Source organism: Pseudonaja textilis, chromosome 1, assembly GCF_049901715.1.
Source record: "Pseudonaja textilis isolate UNSWEBS1 chromosome 1, rPseTex1.2, whole genome shotgun sequence".
Taxonomy (NCBI): domain Eukaryota; kingdom Metazoa; phylum Chordata; class Lepidosauria; order Squamata; family Elapidae; genus Pseudonaja; species Pseudonaja textilis.
This window is the reverse complement of record NC_141990.1, coordinates 158,855,288-158,882,290: the sequence shown is the minus strand read 5'-3', so window position 1 is coordinate 158,882,290 and position 27,003 is coordinate 158,855,288. Positions and strand designations below refer to the sequence as shown.

The 27,003-nt window shown below is 37.5% G+C and overlaps 1 protein-coding gene across 1 annotated transcript in view; it reads right to left on the bottom strand.

Moving 5' to 3' along the window:
• Positions 1–27,003, bottom strand: part of COL4A1 (collagen type IV alpha 1 chain) — a 142,614-nt gene that overhangs the window by 61,796 nt on the left and 53,815 nt on the right. Inside the window, exons 14-26 of the mRNA XM_026707637.2 lie at positions 26,778–26,813; positions 22,049–22,108; positions 20,263–20,307; positions 19,989–20,042; positions 18,338–18,379; positions 16,482–16,575; positions 16,082–16,117; positions 14,272–14,427; positions 13,674–13,766; positions 11,330–11,413; positions 9,341–9,411; positions 5,658–5,849; positions 478–646 (exon numbers count right to left, since the gene is read on the bottom strand). Of these exons, the coding sequence (XP_026563422.2) occupies positions 478–646; positions 5,658–5,849; positions 9,341–9,411; positions 11,330–11,413; positions 13,674–13,766; positions 14,272–14,427; positions 16,082–16,117; positions 16,482–16,575; positions 18,338–18,379; positions 19,989–20,042; positions 20,263–20,307; positions 22,049–22,108; positions 26,778–26,813 (1,132 nt within the window). The remainder of the gene's footprint in view (positions 1–477; positions 647–5,657; positions 5,850–9,340; positions 9,412–11,329; positions 11,414–13,673; positions 13,767–14,271; positions 14,428–16,081; positions 16,118–16,481; positions 16,576–18,337; positions 18,380–19,988; positions 20,043–20,262; positions 20,308–22,048; positions 22,109–26,777; positions 26,814–27,003) is intronic.

Sequence of the window (27,003 nt, the reverse complement as noted above, 5' to 3'; positions counted from 1 at the left end):
AGTCCATGCATCTTAGAGCTGCTGGGTTTGAGAAACACTGCTGCGGACAAGGTTTGTAAATCTTGTTTGCATATATATCATAAAGGGGTACTATTTGGAAATCATATATTTAAATGATGTTGTTATTCAGAGATAGGACTTTTAAAATATCTTAAGAAACAGATTTCCAAGTTACAAAAGTTAGAATATTTCATCTTAGCCTTTGTTTCCCCCAGTGGTTTCCTTGTTTCTTCCACTAAAATAATCTGTGGGTTGTTTTGTCAAAATAACTCTTCAGTCTGATGACAGTTTTGAAGAATTTGTCTTTTTGAATCACAAAGGCAATCACCATATTACATAAATAGCTGCCAATTCTGCTGCTATGTCTGTGATAACGCAAAATGTAACACTCATTTTAATCACTGCCAAATGTGGTACATACGGTGACCATCAGCCCATTTTTAAAAATGAGTATACACATTACTTTTATAATATTACCTGGAAGTCCAGGGTTCCCAGGGATTCCAGAAAGCCCCCTTTCTCCTTTATCACCCTGTGGTCCAGGACTCCCAGCTCCTGGAGGACCAGGGAAACCTCTGTCTCCAGGGGGCCCTGGTAAACCACTTATTCCTGGGAGTCCACGGTCTCCTTTTAATCCAATGGTCCCCTGGTTTAAGGAAAGAAGAAAGTAAGTGGGGTCAGAGGTGGTATTCAGCAGGTTCTGACCAGTTCTGGAGAACCAGTAGCGGAAATTTTGAGTAGTTCGGAGAACCGGCAAATACCACCTCTGACTGGAGATTTTACAGTATCCCTCCCACACCCACCAAGCCACATTCACAAAACCAGTAGTAAAATTTTTTGAATCCCACCACTGAGTGGGGTAGAGGAAGAATTTCCTGTTCCCCAGGAAGAACTGATATACACTTCTATACTAGCTGAATAGTTCCTGATCTAAGTCTGGACCAGGATAAAATCCAGTCTGTTATGGAGATTTGGGGATGGGGAAGGTTCTTCCTGTACAACCTCCAGAAACATGGAGTTAGCACACAGGGTCAAGTCATCTGTGGGAATCTAATAGAGACTTTCTCAGTTCTTTTAAACAGACCTTTTCCCAGGGTCTCTGGACATGCCTACTAGGGTTAGGTACACAGGAACCAAGGTCAAGAGGCCACATAAACAAAGTCAAACACAGGATCCATAACAATAGAAACTGGTTGTTTATAGTTGATTTGTCTCCACTTCTAAAACCTCTGTTATTTAAAGGATTTGCTCAGTACGTTATCTGCTCTCATAAAAATGCAGGCAAAGCAAAGTTCAGGAGCCATTATAGTTGATTGCAAAACATAGTATTGGAATTGATTCAGAAAAAAAAGGCTTTTGGTAATCCTGGGATTGATGCTTCTTGAGAAGGTATGTACTATGTCAGCATAAAATTTATCTTAATGAATAATTCACTTGGTGCAATTATTAGGGGCAAGCAGGTAATCAATGAGATGGATTTGATCTTTGTTCCAAATTAGGCTTAATATTTATGCTGACAAAGCGTTGAATTGAAAAATGCTTCCCCTTTATTCCACTCACAATAATAAGAACTGGATGCTTTATGATAGGAAATGATGAGGAAGCAAGGAAGGATGTCCACTATGGACGTTCCACAAGTACAGTATTGAGAACAAATATAAACAGAGGACATCATAGACTCCTGTCCTGGGAAGGGGGTTGGACAAAAGGCCTCCAAGGTCCCTCCCAGCTCCATAATTCTGTGTCCATCTGAAAAGATGTCTCATGGCGAAAATTGGTAATGAAGAGGCAATGAAATGTTGCTGGATTTCGCAATAGTCAAGTAACCAGCCAATATTATATAATAATAATAATGATGATGATGATGGTGGTGGTGGTGGTGGTGGTGATGATAATGATTATTATTCTACACAAAAATGACAGTATACACAGCAGACGAGATAACCATGCTGGGTTTCGTATCACAAATCACTAGTCAAACACTTCCCAAGTATTTAAGACTGCGTGATGTATGGGCAGATGCAAGCAGATCCCAGTAAGGTGGTCTTCTGCAGCTGACCAGTGGTGATCTTGTCAGTGCCAATTGTTTTTAAGTGCTTGCCTAGGTCTTTAGACACAGCACCCAGTGTGCCGATTACCACTGGAACCAATTACCACTGCACTGGTTTATGCCAAAGTCTCTGCAGTTCGATTCTCAAGTCTGATATCTGGTGACTTTTTCAAGTTGTTTCTCATTGATTCTGCTGTCACCAGGTATGGCAATGTTGATGATCTACACTTTTTTTTTCTCCACAATCGTGATATCCGGGATATTGTGTTCCAAAACTTTGTCAGTCTGTATTCGGAAGTCCCATAGTAGTTTTGCATGCTCATTTTTGACCACTTTTTCAGGCTTATGATCCCACCAGTTCTTTGCTACAGGCAGACGGTAGTTGTGACAAAAGTTCCAGTGGACCATCTGAGTGACTGTTTTGTGATGTTGTTTATAGTCAGTCTGAGTTATTGTCTTGCAACAGCTCAGTATGTGATCAATGGTTTCATCTGCTTCTTTGCAGAGTCTGCATTTGGGGTCATCAGCAGATTTTTCTATTCTGGATTTGATTACATTTGTTCTGATGGCTTGTTCTGGGGCTGCAAGAATCAGGCCTTCTGTTTCTTTCTTCAGTGTTCCATTGGTCAGCCATAACCAGGTCTTTTCCTTATCTACTTTTCCTTGGATCTTTTCAAGGAACTGTCCATGCAGAGCTTTGTTACACCAGCTGTCAGCCCGAGTTTGCATCGCTGTTTTTCTATATTGATTTTTGGTTTGCTGCACTTTGAGCAGCTTCCTCTTGTTGACCTCCATCAAAGCTGGTTCAACACTGTCTTTCACAAAATTTGCCAGAGCGTGCTTCTCTTCTTCGACTGTCTGCTTCACTTGCAAAAGTCCTCTGCCACCTGCTTTTCTGGGCAAATATAACCTGTCGACGTCACTACATGGGTGCAGCGCATAGGGTATTGTCATCAGTTTTCTTGTTTTTCTATCCAAGCTGTCCAGCTCTGCCTGTGCCCAGTTTATGATCCCAGCAGTATATCTGATGATGGGTATGGCCCAAGTATTTATAGCCTTGATGGAGTTACTGCCATTCAGTTTGCTTTTTAGAAGTTTTCTGTCCCTTTGTGTTATTGTTGTTATTGTTGTTATTGTTGTTATTGTTATTATTATTCAGCATAGAGTTCGGCCTGGACAAATGCGCCACAGTGGCACTGAAGAAAAGAAAAATCATAGAAAGTGATGGAATCGAAATGCCCAATGGACAAACCATCAAGTGCCACCAACCCGAAGCCTACAAATACCTGGCATATTTGATGATGGGTGTGGTCCAGATATTTATAACCTTGATGGTGTTACTGCCATTCAGTTTGCTTTTTAGAATTTTTCTGGCCCTTTGTGTGTATTCTTTGCTGTCCACATTTTTCACTTGCCCATGCTTGATATTGTTCACCTGCAGTATGCCCAGGTATTTGTAGGCTTTGGGTTGGTGGCACTTGATGGCTTGTCCATTGATCATTTTGATATTATTATTATTGTTGTTGTTGTTGTTGTTGTTGTTGTTGTTGTTAATATTATCTCTTTTATTCATTAAACATGAAACTCAATCAACTGAACATTTAAAAATGTATCACAAATATCATTGATGGTTGATATGGTTGCTGCCAGCATCCTAGGTATCAACCAAGTATTTTCTAAGATGTACAATGTTCTAAGTAGCACAGTTTTTTGCAGTTCTGCTGGTGTTATTGCAGGAAGCTGCAATTATTATTGTTGTTTTTGTTGTTCTTGTTGTTTCCCAATTGTTTAAATATAACTCAAAGAGGTGAACATATCTAAAACTCCTGTCTCCTGTGAGCAGCAATTCTCTGAGAAATGTTGGGCTCAAAGTCATCCAGCCAGCTTTCATGCCTAAGGGATAGCTGGAGCTCACAGATTCTGCTTTCTAAACCACTACACCAAAGATTAATTGATTAAACGTACTTTGATTGATTCAAGGGAATATCTCCTCTTTAATCAAGCAGCAGTTTGTTTTCAGTTTGTTACTGAAATCCAGCTGTGTCAATATCTGTCAGTGGAACGAATTCCTTCATTCTCTTCAGCCCTTATTGCCCACCCAAAATTGATATGACTCAAGAGAAAATGAAGGATTGAGAAAAGCTTCTTTTACAAACAGAGATTAAGTTGTTTTGGCATGTTGCTGAATAGATAACTTTTAGTAAAAGTGATTATAATAATATGTGCAACAAATGCCCTACTAGAAGAGGTATTCCCCTTTCTGTTGTTAGTTGCAAAGTCGTGTCCAACCCATCGTGACCCCATGGACAACGTTCCTCCAGGCCTTCCTGTCTTCTATCATCTTCTGGAATCCATTTAAGCTCATGCTGACTGCTTCAGTGACTCCATCCAGCCACCTCATTCTCTGTTGTCCTTTTCTTCTATTGCCCTCAATCTTTCCCAGGATTCAGCTCTTCTCCAGTGAGCCCTTCCTTTTCCTTAGGTGGCCAAAATATTTGAGTTTCATCTTCAGGATCTGGCCTTCTAAAGAGCAGTCAGGGTTGATATTCTCTAGGACTGACTGGTTTGATTGCCTTGCATTCCAAGGGCCCCACCATAGTTCAAAGGCCTCAATCCTTTGGCGCTCAGCCTTTCTTATGGTCCAACTTTCACAGCCATATATTGCAACTGGGAAAACCATAGCCTTGACTATACACACTTTTGTTGGCAGGGTGATGTCTTTTAATATGTTGTCTAGATTTGCCATAGCTTTCCTTCCCAGAAGCAAGCGTCTTTTAATTTATTGGCTGTAGTCCCCATCTATGGTGATCTTGGAGCCCAGGAAAATAAAATCTGTCACTACCTTCATTTCTTCCCCATCTATTTGCCAGGAATCGAGACGGCCGGATGCCATGATCTTAGTTTTCTTAATGTTGAGTTTCAAGCTAACTTTTGCACTCTCTCCTTCACCCGCATCAAGAGGGTCTGTAGTTTCTCTTCACTTTCTGCCATTAGAGTGGTATCATCTGCATATCTGAAGTTGATATTTCTCCCGGCAATCTTAATTCCAACTTTTGATTCATCTAGCCCTGCCTTTCTCATGATGTGCTCTGCATATAAATTAAATAGGCAGGGTGACAGTATACAGCCTCATCAAACTCCTTTCCCAATTTTGATCAGTGGTTCTGGGTCCAGTTCTCACTGTTGCTTCTTGACCTGCATATAGGTTTCTCAAGAGACAAATAAGATGGTCTGGTACTCCCATCTCTTTAAGAACTTGCCACAATTTGTTGTGATCCACACAATCAACGGCTTTCATAGTCAACAAATCTCCTTTCTACATATAGTGAAAGATCTTAATCTTCTAAAACTGCGGCTGATCTGTGCATCAGTTAACCACAGCATATGCTTTTTCTTTCAGACTATGCATTTACTAGAGTTCATTAATTTATCTACTCATATTACCAAGGGATTTTTATTCAACCAGTTAAGAGTTCTATATAATTCATCATATTATGCAAATGTTCAGAAATGTTTTAAAAATAAAATTAATTAATTTAAACACACACACACATAATTATGTTCTATAATGTGTATAAAAGAATGGACATAACAGATAGATACATACAGATGCTCCTTTAGGACCTGGGATGCCAGGGACACCATCCTTTCCTGGCCTTCCTTCTTTGCCGGGAATACCTGATTGTCCAGGTAATCCTGGTTCTCCTTGTTCACCTTTTACAATGGAGTCATAGAATATTTCTCCAGGTTCTCCTTTTGGTCCTGGGTTTCCTGTCAAACCACGTACACCAGGAGGTCCCTGAAATTACAGTTACAGCAGAATTAGTTTTCTTCTGTCAAGCTGTTTAGTGAAGTACTTGCCAAAATTGCTCATTTAAAAAAAAAATTGCATCTGTAAATTAACAGTAATCTATGGGCCACTGAATGATCCCTTGATGTGCAGTTCAAACTCAGTTAAAATGGAAGATTTCGAGTGAAATTCATGGTGGACATTTATGAAAAAGTGGAGATGGTGGTGTTTAGCAGCCAAATGGAGAAATCTGGACAGTGGACCCTCTCCAGACAAGAGGAAACTATAAGATCACCCACCTCCACTCCAGAAGTATGTTCCTCATGAGAAGACTGCAGCACATGCAGTCGACTCTTGAGTAGAACGACTGGGGATCAGGGAAGAGTCAGCTTTCACCTGCAATGCCACCTTTCTAAGGGCATTAGAACACTAAAACGTGCTGAAGGTTTGCTCAGAGCCTGACTTTTTAAACACCTTAGAATGTAACTTATTTATAGTTAAAAAGAGATCCCCAGATCAGTGGGATAAAGGGAAAAAAACCCGTTCTGTGAGTCAAGTTTTCTTCTGGAACAAAAGTGGATATAATAGCAAGCAGCTTAATATGGTTTGGATTTAAGAAAGTTTTCTCTTAAAGAGGAAAGTTCTCTCTCTTAATTTGAAAAGTGCTTTTGTTTAAAATAACCACAATGGAGGAATGTCTGGTGAAGATGGCAGGATTTGCTGAGATGGCAACGCTGATTTCTTTGATTAGGTAATTGGTATTGATTTTATCTTGTTAATCATTTCTTTAATAAAAAACATAAAAATTATATTCAAAAATGAATTCAGTAAAATGAATCCAAGAGTAAATTGAAATTATCAGGACAGATTCATAAAATCACACTCCCTGAAATTGCTTCAACAGTACCAATAAAGGAGAATATTTGTTTTCTCTAGTTTACTAGAGAAGAAGAAAACAAAAAACTTGCTACCCTTCCTGGACATTCTGATCAGCAGAGACCACAATGCCAAACTAGAAATGCAAGTCTACAGAAAAAACACTCATACTAACCATACTACCAAAGGAACAATCTCCCACAAGAGAAGCTGTGTAAGGACTTTATTAAAATGAGCCCAGATACTCTGCAGCAACCCAGAATAGCAGAAAAAGGAAATGGAGCACCTATGCAACACATTCCAAGAAAATGAATACCCACACAACCTTATCAAAAGGCCCCTGACCTCTCAACCCAATACTGCACAACCAACACAAATCCTAAAAAGAATTATATTGCCATACATCAAGAATATCTCAGAAACCACAAACAGACTTCTACAACCACATGGAATCAGTGTAGCACTCAAGCATAGCACTCAGGTCAACTAAAAACCTTCAAAACATCTTAAGCAAACCAAAAGACCCAGTAACCACAGAAGAAAAAATAGGAATCATCTACAACATACAATGTAAGAACTGCAACAACCACTATTTAGGACAAACAGACAGAAGACTGGCAGAACACATCCATGAACACCAGCTGGCAGTCAGAAGACATGATGAGAATTCTTCAATTTCACAACATATCATATAGATAGATTTAACCATAGTTTCAATTGGGAAAATATGACAATCCTAGACCAGGCCAAAGTCCAAAAAATTCCAGGGACATTGTTAATGTCTATGTGTCTATTCTAGAAGCATGGAACTCCGAGAAAACAACCATTAATAGACACATAGACATCAACAGCAACTATAGACTATGCAATAGAGATAATCAACCAGCCCCAAAGAGAAAAAGACTCCAGCACCTCTCCACCAGTAATCAGCACTCAGATTAGCATAGATTAATTTCAAGATTAACTTCAGATCAACAGTCAAGTCAGCCATACCCCAGTCAAGAAACTGCCAAACAGCTATCAGTAAACAGCCCAACCAAAGAATCTCTAAGACTTGCCTCCACCCTCACAGGCAGGCAAGGCACCAGAATATAAACTGACAGCAAACAGCATTCCTTTCTAGCACTGATGATGTTGCCTAGTTAGGGTAATGAAACTTTTGCAAGAAAACAAGCAAGCTCAGGAAGCACTAAGGACCCCTGCTTCAACAGTGCCACCGCCTCCAACGATCACCTACACACAGAAATTCCAAAGAAAAGAAAGCTCTCATTTCCAAAGAAAATTATCATTCCAAAGGTAGGGAACTGAAGCATGGGTGCATTTTTAAACAGTTCCACATTCAATGATAGTGAAGAATTTCTATCCTTACAGGCTTATTTGCTCATTCATTAACATAATATTTCTTGATCCCAAAATTGGGCAGACTCTGATTTAGAAATCTAGTAAACTAACTAGTTAGTTTGCTTTTTGGAAGCAATTGCATTGTTTAAAGGCCATACACAGAAGCTCTAGTCAAAAAAATAAAGGACATAATAAATATCTTAAGTGGACAACTTGTAACTGCTTTGACCCCTGGCTATAATAAATACAAAGGAATCTGCCATCCTTTGGGTCATCCTTTCATATTTTTTTCTTGCCTAATTACTCAGTGCTTTCCACAATGTATAGTTTCTATTGTATTGCCTTCACTGGAAAAGCTGAGATACATTCACAGATGTATCTGCCTTGAAAATACCCTATGTTGAATTGTATAGCACAAACATCAGCATGTTTTGTATTATGTCATGAAGTGTTTTATTATCATTTTAATATCATAAAACATGTTATAAAATTTGCCAAATCATGGTTTTTAGATTTTGGACACACTCGGTTCTAGTTGGTGTCCTAAGATGCATCATTTCATCCTGTTAAAAGATTACAGGACTGAGAGTTTTATTACTATATATACAGTAGATAGTCCATGAAGTCACCCACAGCACAAGCCACTGCCCTCAAGGCAGCAGGAATTGCTACTGGCTTCCCTCTTCACAATGATTAATTGGATTGCTTCTCTGCCAGTAATCTGTATTCTTCAGCAGAAATATTGCGAAAGAACAGAACGTCTCCAGTGAGAAACTAGCAGGTTGCAAGCTGGCTGCTGGGAGAAGGAGAAGCACCAATGCTTTCCTTTTCCCCTGCCAGAAACTGCTCAGGACTGCTAGTGCCCTTTCAGCAGCCCAGCTTAAAAACACTATCCTCTCCAAGTGGCCTTGCTCAAGTGTGCTGCAAAGCAAGGAAATTAATGATACCTGCATGCATTTGTGAATGTATATGTGCATGTATTAAATGGGGGAGGGGCATGCATCTGCAGCTCCTGACCTAGCAACCTGTGTGGTCCTAAAGATCTTGGCTATTGACACAATTGAAACATTATTACTCCTTTCCATAAGTGCTGTGAGATGGGAAATGCAAGCTTTTTCCTATTCATCAAAACAAAATGCCATGCCCTTAAATACAAAAAGAAAGATGCTTTGGCCTTGTATTTGTAATTCATTGCCTAAGATAATGAATGCTAAAGCACTGATGACATTCATTATTACAAAAACATTTATCTGAAAAGTTGCCCAAAACGCCCATTTACTTACTGCCACTCCTGGAATGCCTTCAAATCCAGGAAGGCCTCTATCACCTTTAGCACCTGGTGGTCCTGGATTGCCTTTTTAAAGGAATAGAATATGTGTTTATAAATAAAGAAATAAGTGCTTGGAAGAGCATTTTCTAGCTATCATTTCAAATTTTACATGCTAACTACAGTATTTGCAGAAGGCATAAAAGTGTACAGCTTTAGTTTAAAAAGAAAAAGAGGGGAAAAGTATTAGATTGGCTTTTGATATTTTTGGAGAGCCACATTTGTCTGGCTGAAACCTTTATCACTGCTTTGAATGAGAAGATGACTTTGGATAGTCAAAGGTACTAAATCCCTTCCCCAAATCCTCAAATTTTGTTCTCAGCTACTATGAAGAACTGGTGGTAATGAAAGGACTGGCTCAATGACTTGAAGACTAGTGCCGAATAACTGTCAACATATGTTACTGGAATGAATTGAGAAACTCTTCTTGAGTCTGTCTGTTCAGCAATTTTCTACTTTCATTGTATTCAAAAGTGCTAATCAAAAAATCACATGGAATAGAGAAAGATCTCCTCAATAAAAACTAAGTATATATATATATTTAAATCAATAGCTTTAGAAAAAATTTAATTTTTTTTTTACAATTTTGTGAGCCTATTGTGGGCATGGGTCATAAAACTTTTGCCATGTGGATGCTTGCCAGTCATGTATTGTATTAGAAGTCAACTGTTGAATATTACTCCCATGTAATGTTTAGGCCACTCATTATAAATTAAAATATTGGCCAGTTCCATCTGTGAGTAGTATTGCTCTGTGTTTAATCTATTTTTCAGGAAGTTTTTGAAATAATTGGCAATGGCTATAATTTAAAATCAGTGTCAGAAATCCTGCTTATTGGTTGCCAGTAAGATCAATACTTTTTACTTGAACTAGCTATATTGGAATGATAATTCAATATGTTTTTCTTCAACAATAAAAAGAAGGAATTTTATGTAATTTTTAACCATCACCTCAATTACAGAGAATGCTCATCCTTTCCAAACTGCTTAAACAAAACTAAATGATCATGCAATTGTGTAGAAATTGTGGATGAAATTTGACATTTGTGAGACTTATTTTCCAAACAGCCCTTTATAATGTTTTCACATTTTGCGTAGACAGAGAAAAGATGCAGGATAAGAAAATGTAGGCTTGTTACTCTTATTTTTTGATCAGGAGAAAATAAAGATTGCACTTTCAGAAAAAAGCAGAATTAACTTCACTTCTACTGCTCCAGGGTCAAACAAGAGACTCTTTCATCAAAATGAATTAAAATAAATGCCAAAATTATTTAACTCATTCTAGAATGTTAAGAATGAAATTTGAAGAGCCCAGAATAGAAGGGAGGAACATTCCAAACAGTGGTGGGATTAAAATTTTTTTACTACCAGTTCTGTGGGCATGGCTAGGGGTTTATAGCCATGTGACTAGGTGGGCGTGGCTTTTTTGCTTTTTGCAGTACCCCACATTTTGGGGGCCTTCTGGGTCTCAGGAAAGCCTCCTGGGCGAAGCAGTAAGTAAGCGAGGGGAATCCCAGCACAGCTGATCGTAGGAACAGCTGATTGTTGGGAGGGGAAAAAAAAGAAATACTCTAAGGAGTGACTGGGTGGGCTAGTGTCAGGCAGGTGGGGCAAGTGAGCGACCGGTGACCAAGTCAGGGCGTGGCCAGCCAGAAGTTACTACTTGTTTGGCGACCCACGTCAAATCCTTGCTACTGGTTCAGAGGAACCGGTGCGAACCAGCTGAATAGTACCAATGATTCCAAGTGATTCTTACTTTTTCCTCATCTGGTAGTAATACAAACTAACATTTAAAACTTGTTATTTTGTTACAAATGTAATGTTGAAACTACCTCTCCATTTCTATATGAAGCAACATGATGAATGGAACAACAGAAAAACAGAACAAATTCTAGGGAAAAGTTTTATCTGCAGTCTAATTAAGGGATTCCCTCTTTTTATTTTACCTGGTTCCCCTTGAAGTCCTTGGGGCCCTGGTGGTCCAGGAAAACCTGCTCCATCACAGTCCAAGCAGCTGTCACCTTTTTCACCTATGGGAAAAGGTAAACATGTTTGAAAATTCTTTACATTCAGCATCTCATACCTCAGGAATGGAAATATGTGTGACATAATATTCAACACATATTATTTAATCAAACTTTGAATGTGACATGTTGAAGATAATCTACTTGAAACCCTAAAGCAGGGGTGTCAACCTGATTGCATCGTTGGCTGTATCATGATTTTTTTTTTTAATCCTTGGCATGGCCTGCACAGACCGGATCCAGCCTGTGGGTTATGTGTTTAACATGCCTGCCCTAAAATATTGCCTGTGAGCCCTGAAAGCCTTAGGTGCTTGATCAAACAATGATTGTATTAACTATAGTTTAATAATAATTGCCTTCCTTTGGGAATTAAATGAAATCTATTTTAGTTTTTTTTTTTCCTGAGCCCATTCATACATTTTGGGAGATTGTATCTTGCTTTATCGCACAAAACTCAAATACAATTCCTGGTTCCGTTTTCTTGCATACGCTGTTATAGCAGTTCTTTTTGTCCCATCTTGCAGCAGGCTGGAAATGTCGGTTCAGTTCTACAACTGCCTCCTTTGTTTTTGCTCCATTTTTTGGGAGTAGTGTTGAAAGTTACACTAATTATGAAAAGTCATGCATGTATTACATATTGTTACAATGTACACTTTTACCGTGTGTGTTTATAAGGGGAGAAATATAAGTGCCAAGAGAAACTAGGAGAAAGTCAAGTGACATCTTTACAAGAGTTCTTCGTTGCATATGATATCTTCTAGTCTTTCAAAATTTAGTTCAGAATTTTACTGACCTGGAAATAGGAAGGTATTGAGATATAATGGGGAGTGAGCAAAATCAAAAAGAGCTGTAATCACAATTCTGTTCATAAAAATTTAAGGATCTGTGGATGGGAAGGGTACATATATATTTATGCTTTGAATGTATCAAGGAATATTAAAAGTAATGGTCTCTTATTTCAAAGTAAATAACAAAAATACAGGTAGTCCCTGTCTTATGACCACAACTAAGCCCAAAATTTCTGTGGTTAAATGAGTTTTGCTCCATTTTATGTCCTTCGCTGCCATAGATGAATCACTGTAATTGATAAGTTAGTAACTGGTTATTAAGCAAATCTGGCGTCCCCATTTTGCTTTCAGAAGGTTGCAAAAGGTGATCACATTACACCAGCACACTGCAACCATCATAAATACATGCCAGTTGCCAAGCGTCTGAATTTATATCACATGAGCTTGGGGATGCTACAAAGGTTGTAAGTGTGAAAAGTGGTCATGTTATGTTTTTTTAGTGCCATCATAACTTTGAATGGTCACTAAATGAACTGTTGTAAGTCGAGGACTACCTTTACATCCTGCACTCGTGCTTGCCTTTAAGCCTGTGATGTCTTTCTTTGCAGCAACCAATGTTGCTTTTAAATATTCACTAAGTAAATTACCTGTTCTACTTAGGGTATGAAGCTTATAAATCTATCTGTGTTTCCATGGCTTTTATGCAACATTTTATTACACGCCTCATGTTACATGTGAAGTAGTAGAGTATATCTAAAGTGAGATGTATGTTCACATCAGAGGTGGTATTCAGCAGGTTCTGACCAGTTCTGGAGAACCAGTAGCGGAAATTTTGAGTAGTTCGGAGAACCGGCAAATCCCACCTCTGATTGGAGATTTTACAGCATCCTTCCCCTGCCAGGCCCACCAAGCCACGCCCACAGAACCGGGAGCAAAAATTTTTGAATCCCACCACTGGTTCACATGTATATTTGTGATTCTTTTACCTGATCCTCATACAGATAATCCTTGACCTACAGCAGTTCACTTAGTGATTATTCAAACTTACAATGGCACTGAAAAAGTGATTTATGACCATTTTTCACACATATGACCATTGCAACATCCCCATGGTCATGTGATTTACATTCGGATGCTTGATGACTGGTTCACATTTATGACAGTTGCAGTGTCCTGGGGTCATGTGATCACCTTTTGTGACCTTCTGAGGAGCAAAGTCAACGGGGAATCCAGATTCACTTAATAACTAATTTAACAACAGCAGTGATTCTCTTAACAAATGTGGCAAGAAAAATCATAAAATGGGGCAAAACTCACTAAACAAATTTCTCACTTAGCAGCATAAATTTTGGGCTCAACTCTAGTCGTATGTCGAGGACTTGTACTTTTTATTGTATTTACTTTTCATTAATCATTAATCAATGACATCTCTTTTTTGGAACTCAAAAATGAAAGTCAAAAACCAATATCATTCTTACCTTTCTCTCCTCTTTCTCCTGTGTAGCCTGACTGCCCCGGGGTGCCTTGAACACCTGGGTCACCAGCTGGACCACGTTCACACCTACTTCCATCTGCAATAGGTAAGAAAATAAAGGATATTAATTTTGATGTTTAAACAGCAGTAATCTACACCAATGGCATGGATTGCCAAACAAAAACAAAAAGGCAGGAGCCATGAAATTATATTACTAATAATGTCCATTTCTTTAAGGCTAATTCACATGATATTATCTCTATATATTTTAGCAATCCCAACAATTTGCAAAGTAATAATCATGCAAAGAAATCTATATTGCAGTACCTTCTACCCAACAATTGTAGAGGTTAAGAAAATAGGATACTGTATTGCAATGGATTAATCGTATGATCTTAATAAATTACTGTCAGAACTCAGCACTCACTCGTTGTAAAGTCATTTAGCCTTGCCAAAATAATAGTTTTGAAGAACAAGTATTCAATTATGTTCTCTGACAAATTCATTCAACACATTCTGGCCACAATCCTGATATTTACAGCTTATGTCAGGTCTTTTAAAATATTAAATAATAGATTTTTCTAAAGAAAATAGTGACTTGCCTGTTCCACCAGGGGGGCCTGGAGCCCCAGGTGAACCACGAGGTCCTGGAAACCCATCTCTTCCTTTTGGCCCAGGCAAAGATGTTCCAGGAGGCCCCTGGTCACCTTTTCTCCCTCTTTCACCAGGAAAGCCAGGTGGCCCTGGAAGAGCTTGCCCTGGATTATAAGATGGAAATAAATGCATGAAAACCTTAAGAAGGTTTATACATCAATAATAGTAACAATATCAAATAAAAATATTAAAGGTAAGAATAGTAAAACTAGCCATATATCTTAATATGACAATACGTCGAAGCATTTTTTTCTTTTTAATCATTTCCAGTTTTCATTGGTTTATATATCAAGACTGTTATTTATAAAAATATCCAGTTTCATGAAGTCTAAAGATATAGGAGATACTCCCAACCAGAAGCCATTTGTGTAGACATACAGACCATATGTTTCTGGTGGCTGCCATGCCATCTCATTCCATTAAAGAGATATTGAGATATAATATACTAAACTTATCAATTACGTATTATTTAGTTATTGTAATTGCATATCCAGGAGCTCAAGGTGCCTTAATGTGGAGATCTGTTTTCATTTAACTGCTTCAACAAACCTGTGAAGTAGTAGGCTAACAAATAACCATATCTTAAACATTTATCTTAATTAGAACATCATATTGGTTAAGTCTAGAAGAGTTGCTGCATTAAAAATGTTGTCTCTAAAGTTTTATCTTAAATAAGAACCACCAGATATTATAAAAGAATCAGTTCTGAAATAGCCAGATGAGATAGAAATCTAACATTCTTCTGTAATGAGAAAGAGAGGGGAAATGAAAAGAATTGTTTCGACATAATATTCCATGATCTAGGAGACATCAGGTTATCTAAGGTGGACACAGTCATAAATATTTTTCAAACACAAGATAAAACAATTAAATATTATATTAAGATGGACATATGAACACTCATGTTGAAGCCACTTCAATGACCCCAAATGTAAAGTGTTATAAGTTACTAAATCAAACAGATCTTTTAAACAATCACTTCATAAGTCTTATTATTCAAATACATTTTGATTTAACTGTGTCATATTAAACATTTTGGTCCTTTTAAAAAGTATGCTAAGTTTCTCAGAAAAGAGAAAAAGAACATTATGCCTCAAAAAAAGGTAATGTACATTTAAATACAGTATTTAAATACAGTATTTACAGTAGGAACATCTTTTCAGACAACATGTTTTATTAAAAGGTCTAAGTTTTGGTGAACTACAACTCACTTTACTTGATTCACTGAATGGTTAAACTTATGCAGAACTGAGGCAAGAGAAAGGGAGAGGAAGTGGGTGTCTAGTCAGATGTAGGCAAAGATGCAGTGTCCGAAAGTACATTACAACTGTTACTTGATAAGGTGTTCATAATAAATTTCACATGTAACCCACAGCCCTGCCTTCCCTCTGCCTCATCTCATGGATGTGATGTAACCTCTTTACTCTTTTACTTTTAGAGACTAAGCGTCTATAATGTCAGTTATGTTAATTACATTGCTAAGAAAAAAATACAACTATGAAAGAAAAGATGCAAAACCACTGATAAGGTATCAAGAATGCCAGACACTGGAAAGTTCAATGCAAAATAGGAAAATGATACTGAAGATAAGTAAATGCTCTATAAATATAAAATAATTTTTCAAAAACTATGGTGGATATCAGTGAAAATATACTATTTATATCCACAGAAATTATTGGAAGTAAAAGTTGGCAAAGTTACGGCAAAAATCAGTCTAAAACTAATTAATCAATTAACCAAATTAACAAATATTCTCACCTGGAGGCCCTGGTGGCCCTGGACTACCTTGAAAACCTATAAAATAAATATAATCATGATTCAGAAAGTAAAGTCTTAAATTATATTTGATATTTGGCTGTATCTGGGGCCCAAAAGACATACTGTAGAAGATTGTTTTGATTTTTTTTCCAGAGGATATGTTACTTATTTTCTCTCAAATCATGACAAAAAACAATTACATTTGTTATTATTGGAATTATTATTGGATTTATATCCCACCTTTCTATCCACTTGGCTGTATAATAATCAAGGCAGCTTGTAACACAAGAGAATTAAAACATCATGAGTAAAAAAAATGGCTAGCAATTTAAATTCCATTTAACTTCAATTAATTTCTCAACCAATTAAGAATATATAATAAATAATGACCAAGATTTACCTTTGGGACCTAGTTCACCTTTCCTTCCTGGAAACCCCTGAGGTCCTGGATCACCCTTTTCACCAAACACTGTTTCTTCTTTTTCATCTGTAACCTAAATAATGCCGAGCATCAAAACACAGAAAACCCTTAAGCCTGAAATTTTCCAAATAGGTCAGAGCTTACAGTATTTCTGGGATTCCTGTCTTTCTTAGGAATTGCTCTAGCCCAACCTTCCCAACCCTGGGGTTCCCAAGATGTGTTGGAATTGTAACCCCCAAATTTCCCAAGCCTTCCCCTATCTAAAAAGAAGGTTATTTTAATGAATGCACACAACACAGTAACAAAGGTTTCATTTGAGCAAGGCAAACCACTTTGGGTTTGTGCTATCAGTACTGCTTCAATGTTATAACTAGATCCAAATCCTAACTAATAAGGATCCAGATTATCCATTTGCCTAGGAGTCCTCTGGAGCTATAAACCTTCTCAACAACTTGGCTGAAGACTGGCCAAAAATAATTCAGTTTTGCTAGTCTAGCATGACCTCTTTAGAGCATGCTTCTCCTTCATAGAAGTATTAATCGTCATGTAAACCTGCCACATGTCACTTCCTGGGACATTTTAAACAACCAGAATCTATAATATAGAACTATAACATTGGTGCCAATAGAATAGTATATATGTAGCTCAAAGATGGACTGTGAAGTCCCTGGTGCTCTCTGAGTTTTAGAACAAGGATGACTGAACTCACAGCCCCAAGAATCCTGTTTATTTCATTGGGGTTGACAGGTTCAAACTCTTCCCAGATAATTTGGGAGCTCTATAGGATCTATAACCTCTAGGTTCCACTTCAAGCAAATTCAAGAAATGTTATTCAACAGATGCTCAGGATATTACTCACAGGAACCATATAATTGTTCCTTTGGTTCCTCTCTACCTAAAGGGACTGGATCACCCTAAACAAGCCTTGCCTCTCTATGGACATTTATTTTTATTTTATTTTATTTATTTATTTTTGTCAATTGCTTACAAGATAATAGGTATAAGTAAAAACATAGTTATGAATACATGGATACATATAAGAAAAATAAAAAATAAAAGAAACAATAGGACAGGGACAGTAGGCACAATTGGTGCGTTTATGCACGCCCCCTACAGACCTCTTAGGAAAGGCGTGAGGTCAATAGTAGACAGTCTAAGGTTAAAGTTTTTGGGGTTTGGGGAAGAAACCACAGAAACCTCATTTTGCTACCCTTATCACCAGAAGGAAATCCAAAGGCATGTCTGATGCTCCTTCATCACCCAGAGTTCCTCTGAAAATCAGGGGAAATACCAGGATCCACTGTGCTTAGAATTTGCATAGGAATGATCATGTCTGAGGCCCTTGTCACCTTTGTGTTTAAGCAGTAAACACTGTATGTGTACCAGAATTCAGAATTCAGGAATAATCTACACCCTGGAGCTTCTTCTGAATCTCAATCAGGCTCTTAGTTACTGGAGGCAAACCAGTTGAGCAGATCCTGCCTCAATGCAGTGGAATGTAGTCAAAAAGAACTCTAGAGTAAGACCATCCAACTCCAAATCACATTGCCAGTGTCCCAAGGTAACATTCTATTAACAAAGTCATATCTTTATAGTGGAAGGAAGGATGGAAGGAAGGAAGGAAGCCCCCAGATTATTTGGATAGGGATTGCAATACTTTGCATATAGTCAATATCAGGTTCAGCCCAGATAATTAAAAATAGTCATATTTAACAGCCTAGAAAACTGCTGCTGATCAGAGTAGTCAATACTGCAATACACAAGCAAACCGTCTAGTCTGCATTCAACTATCTACTTATTTTTTAAACACATTTAAAACCAGATTTTATACTTACAATTCCTGGAGGTCCAGGAGGTCCTGCTACACCCTTGTCTCCCTGGGAGGAGGATAAAGAAAAAAAATTATCTACTGACTTTGAAACAAGTGGGTATAACCAACTGATTGCATTGGGAAGGGAGGAAAGGGAAGACATAGCCAATGCAGAAATGTGTATCAGTTCTCTTTAATAACTTTGCATGTATGAATGCCTTCAGATCCAAATACATACCATTAACCACTTGAAAACTTTGTAAAGGTTTAACAATATAAATTATATCTATAAAAATACTGTAAGCCCAAATAGTGTACTAGCTGTGGGAGTCTGTAGAGCCTTTCTGCTGATAAGATTTATTTTGCCAGTTTTGAACCAATACTTAAAAATGTTGCCAACCAGCAAACACTAAAAGGTCTTCTGATAATGATAAAATGCTGACATTGGGAGGACTGGGATTTAAATATTTTTCACTTCTTTTAGAAGGTTCGGGGAGCATAGGTAAACAAGGTAAAGGAGTCCCTGTGGATTTTACTTCATTAGTCACTGCCGACTGTAGGGGGCAGTGCTCATCTCCATTTCAAGGCCATTAAGCCAGTGCTGTCCAAAGACATTTCCATGGTCATGTGGCCAGCATGATGTCATGGAGTGCTGTTATTTTCCCACCGAAGTGATACCCTATTTATGTACTTGTATTTGCTTTTAAACTGCTAGGTTAGCAGGAGCCGGGGTGAGGGTGGCACTCAGGTCTTGAGCCTGGTCTGTCAGATTTCCAACCAACAAGTGCAGCGTCTTAACCACTGAGCCATAGAGAGTGTAGGAAGAACATTTTGTCTCATGGAAACTTTTACCCCAAACCTGCTTGTTTAGGACAAAAATCACACTGCACAGAACACAACATTTTGGACTTATGTTTGATCATCCAGGCTATAGTTGCAGTGGTTTTTACCAATTGGCTTGAAAATTGGCAATCTTAACAAGTGCATTATAGTACATTATAACAACGCCAGTGACATTGTTATAAGCAATATGAATATCAATTAATTTAGAGGCATATATATTAAGAAACCATTTTTCAGTTTGCTAATTGAAGACCTATTAGAGTATTGTGGCTAAACTTCCCTGTGTGCCTGTTGGATTAAATCACAAAAGAGGACAATCCTATGGTTTTATAAACATAACAGATAAGAGCTCAGCAAACCTTAGTTTAAGTTAGTTATCGTGTTAAGATGTGATTCAGAAATCAGCTGCATTCTTTTTTCCCTCCTTTCATTCTGAAAGATCGCTACTTGAATCATCCTTGATCCTCTTTCTCTTTACCAACCACTGATGGGAACCAATAACAGATTAAGGAAAAAATCCTTTTTACTCAGTCTCTGACCTGCTATTATAATGCTTACTAGGACAAAATGGTTTGTGGAGGACTATGAATTTTTGGTTGCCATGATTTTTATTCTAAGTGGAGAATTTTTGCCAGAAAGATTTACCTATTATTTAACATAAGCTCTATGAGACACAAATTTATCATTGTTAGAGGCTCTGATTAAAAGAAGTAGTTTGAGTATGCTTCTATCTATCTATCTATCTATCTGTCTATCTATCTATCTATCTATCTATCTATCTAGTTATACTTGTTTATTTGACTTTTTGTACTTATTATATGGTGGCTACTTACTTTAAATCCAAGTACACCAGGTTGTCCAGGAATTCCTGGCTGACCAGGTACTCCCTGCAGGTATCACAGTAAGAAAAGGCCCGATTTGTATACAATCATTGTAAATGACTTCCCCTTTCCCAAAACAAAGCTAAAGACTGTCCAAAGCTATTTTTGCAAAATTGACATGCAGAACAATTCATAGGTTTTTATCTTGAAATCAAGAATTACCAGCAGCAAATCTTCTATGAAAATGAAAAGGAATACAATATTTATGATAAAGTGACCTACATACACGTTCTCCCTTCTCTCCATCCTCTCCATCCTTTCCAGGCCTTCCCTGTAAAATGAATAATTTTACTTATTTAGTCAGCATGAAAATTCTTGTTTCTATTGGGTTGCTGAGACTAATGAAGAATTAACGAGTTACACAAAGTATTTCCCTGCACAATAATCCCAGTTTTCAAGTTTTCTTAGAAAAATGGTGAGAATAATGCTGCAGAATCATCAACTAATCCTGCTCTCTAACATCCTAATAATCCTCCAGATGGCTTCCTATTTATCCATGTAAGTATCCTTCTTTCACGTATTCAGTCTGTCCCAATATTGTTTGGAAAAGAGTGTCTGAGCTTCTTTGATATGAAAATATGTGGAATACCTGCTGAAGTACACACATAGTATATCTGATCAGAGTTAGAACTGGCTATGGCAGTTCTATCTCTAGCAGAACCTATTGTAAGCACAGAGCATAGGACACTTTTCCACAGCCACATGTACACTTACTCCCTTGCTTCTGCTGGATTGTGTAACACTGCAATTGTAAAGATACACACACTCTATTAACACACTTTTGAACCTTTCCCACTGATATCAACAGTCACTATTCTGAAACTCGTCGCAGTTAGTAAAGGAATGGTTTTTCAAAGAAAGTTCCACTTTTTGAAAGTCTGGCCACCTTTCTTTTCCCAACTAAAACGTCCCCTCAGCCGTTCTCTATCAGTAACAAATAAACAAATAACAACAATGAAAACTTTCCACCGATTTCAGTAAAGTGTATCTTAAAGTTCAGGAAGCTCTTTTTTTCCCTTCAGGGCATTGGAAGTGCAGTGAGACCTATCAGACTGATGGGGAAATTGTGCAGGATGCCTTCAGGGCCTGGCCTCAAAGTTCTTTAATCCTCTTTTGGTTATCCGTCAAGTTTATGGTTTAACAGAAAGTTTTTACATTTTTTACAAGGAAAAGACAAAACAGAGTGATCAAATCACCATTTGCCCATATCTGTTTTTTAAAACCCCTTTTATTTAAGTAGTTTTGGCCACAGTAACAAATACAAATATTCAAGGGAAGGAATAAACACCTCCCTCAGATCCCCAAAACCAGCTGAATCTTTTGCAAAGCTCACAAAGCTGCTTTGCAAACTTCCATCTGACAACTCCTACTTGTCCCTGCAATGGGTGTGTCTACAAGCCAGATGAAGCATTCAGATACAGACAGGTAGGAGGTACTTCTGCATTGCTCTTGCATACTGCAAAGCACCTCTGCTGAAGACTTTCCATGGTTTTATGACGAACTGAATCTAAACTTTCCTATTTGTTTATGTGGATGCCATCATTTGTGCGTGTGGAAAGCAATGTTTTTTTCTTTACCACCTTGCAACTTCACAGAACATAAAACTACAACAAATAGCTTACATGAGACTAAATGCTGGTGAAGACCCTTTCACTGAAATTCATGGCTGTTTCATTAAATATATTTTGTCCTCTTTAATTTATTCTTCTAATGTACCTTTCTGAATGAAAAATTCAACGGGACTGTAACAAAACAACATCAGCCATGAAAACAAAACACCCTCGCATCCCAACCTGGAAATATATGTTCAGCCCTCTGGTCATTACAGAATTAATTTTAAAATAGCAAAATATAAAAATAAATAAATAGGAAATTACAAAGCCCTCAAAAGACAATGTACAACTTCAATAAGAAATCAATTCCATTTGTGGAACTCCCTATGGTGTAAAAATATGCAAATGGCTAATTCTAATATCCTAATGGCTATCCAAAAAAAAACCAACCATACATACCCGTGGACCAGGTTTCCCAGGTTCACCTTTTCCCCCTTTGATGCTCTGGCCTGGTGACCCCTTTTAAAAGATGGCAGATATTTTACATGAGTTAATATAGTTAATTAAAATTAAAATTTCAGTACAAGTTCTATGGACAAAATCCAAATTTTGCACCACTTTGAACATGATGACTCTTGGACGAACATGGACCTACCAGAGAAGAGGACCTAGAAGGTAATAATTCTAGATGGGAGTGTTAACTGTTACCTGTTAACTATATTTTCATATATTAAATAGATGTCAGGCTAAGCTGGTTGGGTAAGTAGTGTTGTAGAAATTTACAAATTATGCACCTGCTTCACAAGGGGGAGGAGTTATTATCTTTGAAATATATTTATCAGTATTCAACTAGGAGGAACAATTTATGTTTGTTTATGCACTTTTTTGGTGCAGGCTTATTTAGCTTTGTTTTGTTTTTGCATTTTTTTTCTATTTTTGTAGTTTGTATTTTAATGTTTTGAATAAAATAAAAAAATTGTTTTAAAAAGGAAATGCAACTTTTTTCTTTTAATAGATTGTATGGATTCTTTTTAATCAGTACTTTTAAAAAGTATTTAATAGAAGCATATCCTCTTTTTAGAGAGAACATAACACGAGAGAGGCCTGTTGGGATTCTTCCAAGCAGAACTAACCTATTAAGCAGAGAGAGAGACAATACTGGATATATTTAGAATGATAAATATAATAACTATAAATAGTTAGTGGGGATGTGCAAGAGGGTTGCTCTTCCATGAAGAGCTCCTAACACTAATCCTGCAGCACCTGACCATTTTTTATCTGCATCTTTGATTTGATCTTCAGAGTAAGGATCCTTCTGCACCTTATTCTGTTCAACTTTGTTCAATATGAAAATCTTGTTTGGATGAGAGGCAGAAGAGGCAAAATGTAGCTTTGGGGAAGATTCACCTAGTACGGTATTTCTTTACCTTAGCAACTTTAAGATGAGTGGACCTGATGCTGGTTGGAGAATTCTGGGAGTGGAAATCCACACTTCTTAAAGTTGCTAAGATTGAGGAACACTGGCCTAGAATAAGAGACAGTATCCCAAAGGAATGGTTGTAGAAGTAGAGGAGCTGGATTGTTGGAGAAGAGTTCCTAGTCAGGTTCCTTTTGTACATATTTGCTCAGTATACATTGTACTCGTTTTCTACTTTGTTGCCTGAGAGACCACCCAAAGTAAAACTTTGACTGTGTCAGTATCTTGAACGGGATTTCTGGTCCTGGGGAAAATATGTGCTTGGCTGAAAAGTTGCAATATACTGTCTTCAGAAAATCTGTGAAAAAGCCAGCAGGAATGGTGGGGCAAGGATCAGATCATCCAAGATCAGTTATGGTTGCTCCTCGTACTGCAATTTCCCATCATTAACGCTTGAGTTACTATGCTAATCTGATCTCTCACCTCATGGAGTTGTTAGTCAATGCCGGATCAATTAAAATTAGCACCTCCTCTTTGATATGATCAGAGACGAAAAGGTCAATTTAGTTTGCACCGTTGAAATCTGCATTGAAGAGCTGCAAAGCTGTGTTTCCTTCAATATTTGACAAAGCAGCAGTGTATGGATCCCTCGTGCAGGGATTATGTAATCAAAATTCTAATTGTCTCACAGGGAAATCATTGGTTGGTTTGTTATGAACAGTTTACCTAGTGCTGGGTTGCAGAACCAGAGTAGCAATCTTGTTGGTATACTCCCCACTGATCAATTGCTTGAGATGGCAAAAGCTCTCTAGTATGATCTTCGGAAACCCTAAGGCTATCATGAAATGATCACTCCCTCAGTCTGGCTCAAGATTTTATAGCTACTATGGGATAGGCTAGTATCAGCCATCCAAAGTAGTCCAGACAGGAAACTAAAACCATGAGAACTAAATGCTACTTTACTTTTATTGTAGGTTTACACTAACACAATCTTGCAAAACTGAAAACACCTCCCAACTCCCCTGCCTGTACTTCCCAGAGAACTAGGGTGGGTCCCTTCTGTAATGGTATATGGGAATTATATTGAGGAGTGCATAGAAGAGATACTCCTTAGGGGAGAATCAGACAATCAAAGAAGGAGTGCCCAGTAGCTTAATTGTCAGGGAGAAAAACTTATGAAGGACCCACTCTGAATGGTCAGTCTCTTAAAAGTGAGGGCAGAAGATTTGTACTTTCAGATTTGCAAGATTTGGTTAATGTAGCCTTATAATAAAGTAGAATTAGTTCACCTGCTCTTGTTTTTGTCTGGTTTTCCTAGGAGGGTTGACACTTCTGAGTGTTCATCCTGAGACAGTTTCTCTATTCTCATTTCACCTGAGGGCTCAGATGTCAGTGGTCGCCAACTGTTGGGCCATGAGAAAATTTTGGTGGTTTGCAGAGAAATGTCACCCCCAGAGCACCTCCTTAAAGCAATTAATCCAGGTTGCGCAGGAACACAAGGCTACACTGCCCACATGGTCCACGGGAACCCTCCCCATTTACTCACTCCTAACCTGGCAAACATGCCTGTTAAATTGCTATTTTTTTTAGATTAGAGATTTAGATTAGCTAGAAAGCAGGAAATTGTTGGATTTCTTGCTTTCTAGTTAATCTTTAGATCTTCCGCTCTGCTTTTAAGCAGAGCGGAACCTTCCTTAGGAAGTTTCAGTGCAGACTCAGGTAGCTGATGGTGGATAGATAAATCTCTGAATGAATCTGTGATTCTGGGAGCAACTCAATCTGCCTGCCTGCTTTGCCTGATTTTGGATAAAAGTTGCTCTTTTTTAAATAAAAAATTCAATATTTACATACATGGTGTGTTGTGAGTTAATTTTGTGAGTCTGCTTGAAAGCAAATTTTATGTGACAGACTCAGGTAGCCGTTGGCAGATAGATAGATCTCTGAATGAATCCATGATTCTGTGAGCAACTCAATCTGCCTGCCTGCTTTGCCTGATTTTGGGTAAAAATTGCTCTTTTTTATAAAAAAAGAGGGGGTTAGATTAGATCTCTATCTCTCTCTCCCACCAACGTCAGCAAGCCACTGTCAGTCAAAATTCATATTAGTGGTCTCCAGGATTTAAAATTATGAGTTTGGTGGTCCCTGATGTCCAAAAGGTTGGCGACCTCTTGTCTAGATTGTAACTCTCTCTTCTGTCTTGCAGGGTTCTTCTCACAGACCATTACAGATGGCTTGGAAGCAATCAAGTAATCAGTGGTGAGATTTCTACTGGTGTAGCTAAAGTTCCCTATGAAGCTGAAGGGCCAATTAAGATGTTCAGAATTCAGAGATTCTTGTGATCCCAATGATGTTTTAGTCTCATTATTGATCACCCACATATAGTTGCTGATACTGTTATTTTGGGCAATTATTCCAGTTATTGGGACTCTGGAATGATGCTTGATTTACCTTACTAAGGAACCCTTGGCAAGGAAACAACTGGTAGGCAACTAGAGAACATGGTATGCAAGCATGGCTACTGTGTGTTGATGACTTCAGTCTTCTTACATCTTCAGTGAATCATGCAGCATAACTTTTTTGATGATGGCTAATGCTTTTGGGGGGATTTTTTGTTTTCTTTTTGACTCCTCTTAATTAACTTAGCTGAGCATTTTCATTAATTGATTACTGACAATAATAAAATTACTGACAACAATAAAGTTGCTGTTATTAACTTTAAAATTAAAATTAAACTTTAGTTATTGGTTGAAATATAGAATTTCGGAAATCAACTCAACTTAGGCCCAACTTGAAAACTATTTTGTGATCAAGCAAGTTCTGATATCCTTCTTTGTTCTGGGAGTACTTTTGATATTTGCACTTAATGATGACTGATAAAAAAGACTAAATAAACCAGCTATGTTTAGATAAAGATATTTTTATAACTGTTGTAGAATTTAAAATTAAAGTTTGATTTTGATTTGGGTTATTTGTTCCTGAAGCATCACTCCCTCTAAAGCTCCATGACCACTAGAGCCTTTAAAAATTTATTTCAAGTTCCTAAAATGGAAAACTTTTATTATGAGAAGTTGAAATAAGTTCACTGAAGCTCCCATTAAAGAATGTGAAATTCATTTCTTTTTATCTTAAAATTAGACTAATAAAACCGAAAATTCTGTTTGATGGATATAGGATACTTCAGAAAACGTTTAATAAGGTTTGCATGCTGTTATTCAGAAGTTGCAATATTATTTCATATAGTTTCAACTTGTCCTACAATTGCCATATTTGAGGCTGGAATTAAAACAGTTGTTAACATGACCTTAGCTTGGTCACTGTTAGTTAAGAACATAAATATTTTGCTTGGCTAATGTTCCAACACATGGAATCTATCAAGGATCAGAACTGTGGCATTTTCTTTCATAGGGACAGGGTAAAAACATTTTTATACAATATCAGAAGGGTGAATCTCTACTTGCCTTGCAGCAATGAATTGCTGTTATATGGTGAGTCAACATTGAAATATTATTTTTTTTGCTAGATTGTTTTTTGTTTTGTTTTATTTTGACAGATAGGCAAATAAGAGGATTTTTAAGCCATCTGGTTTTGGAGTTTTTCCTGTTCCTGAGATAGATTTCCAACTCTTGTTTTTCCTTTCCTTTTTCCCAGGGATTTTTTTTTCTTTTTGCACTTTAGGAAACCTGAAATTTGGTTTGTATGTGTGTGTTAATTAGTTTGATGTGGGAAACTCGTCCCCCCACCCCTGCACAGTCATAAAAGATTTACACTTACTGGAAAGCCATCTTCACCTTTTTCACCAGGATCACCCTATTAGAATTAAAAACAAACAAACATCCAATTACTATACAGAGCACCATTGATGTCTACAAAATGCATTTTCCAAATCTAGATTAGCATACATTTCCCCTGCAAAAAAGCTCAACTGTGCAATATATCTGGTTATTATAAACTGTTAAATGTAACAGATTTGCTAAGCATTAAATTCTGAGTGACCAGA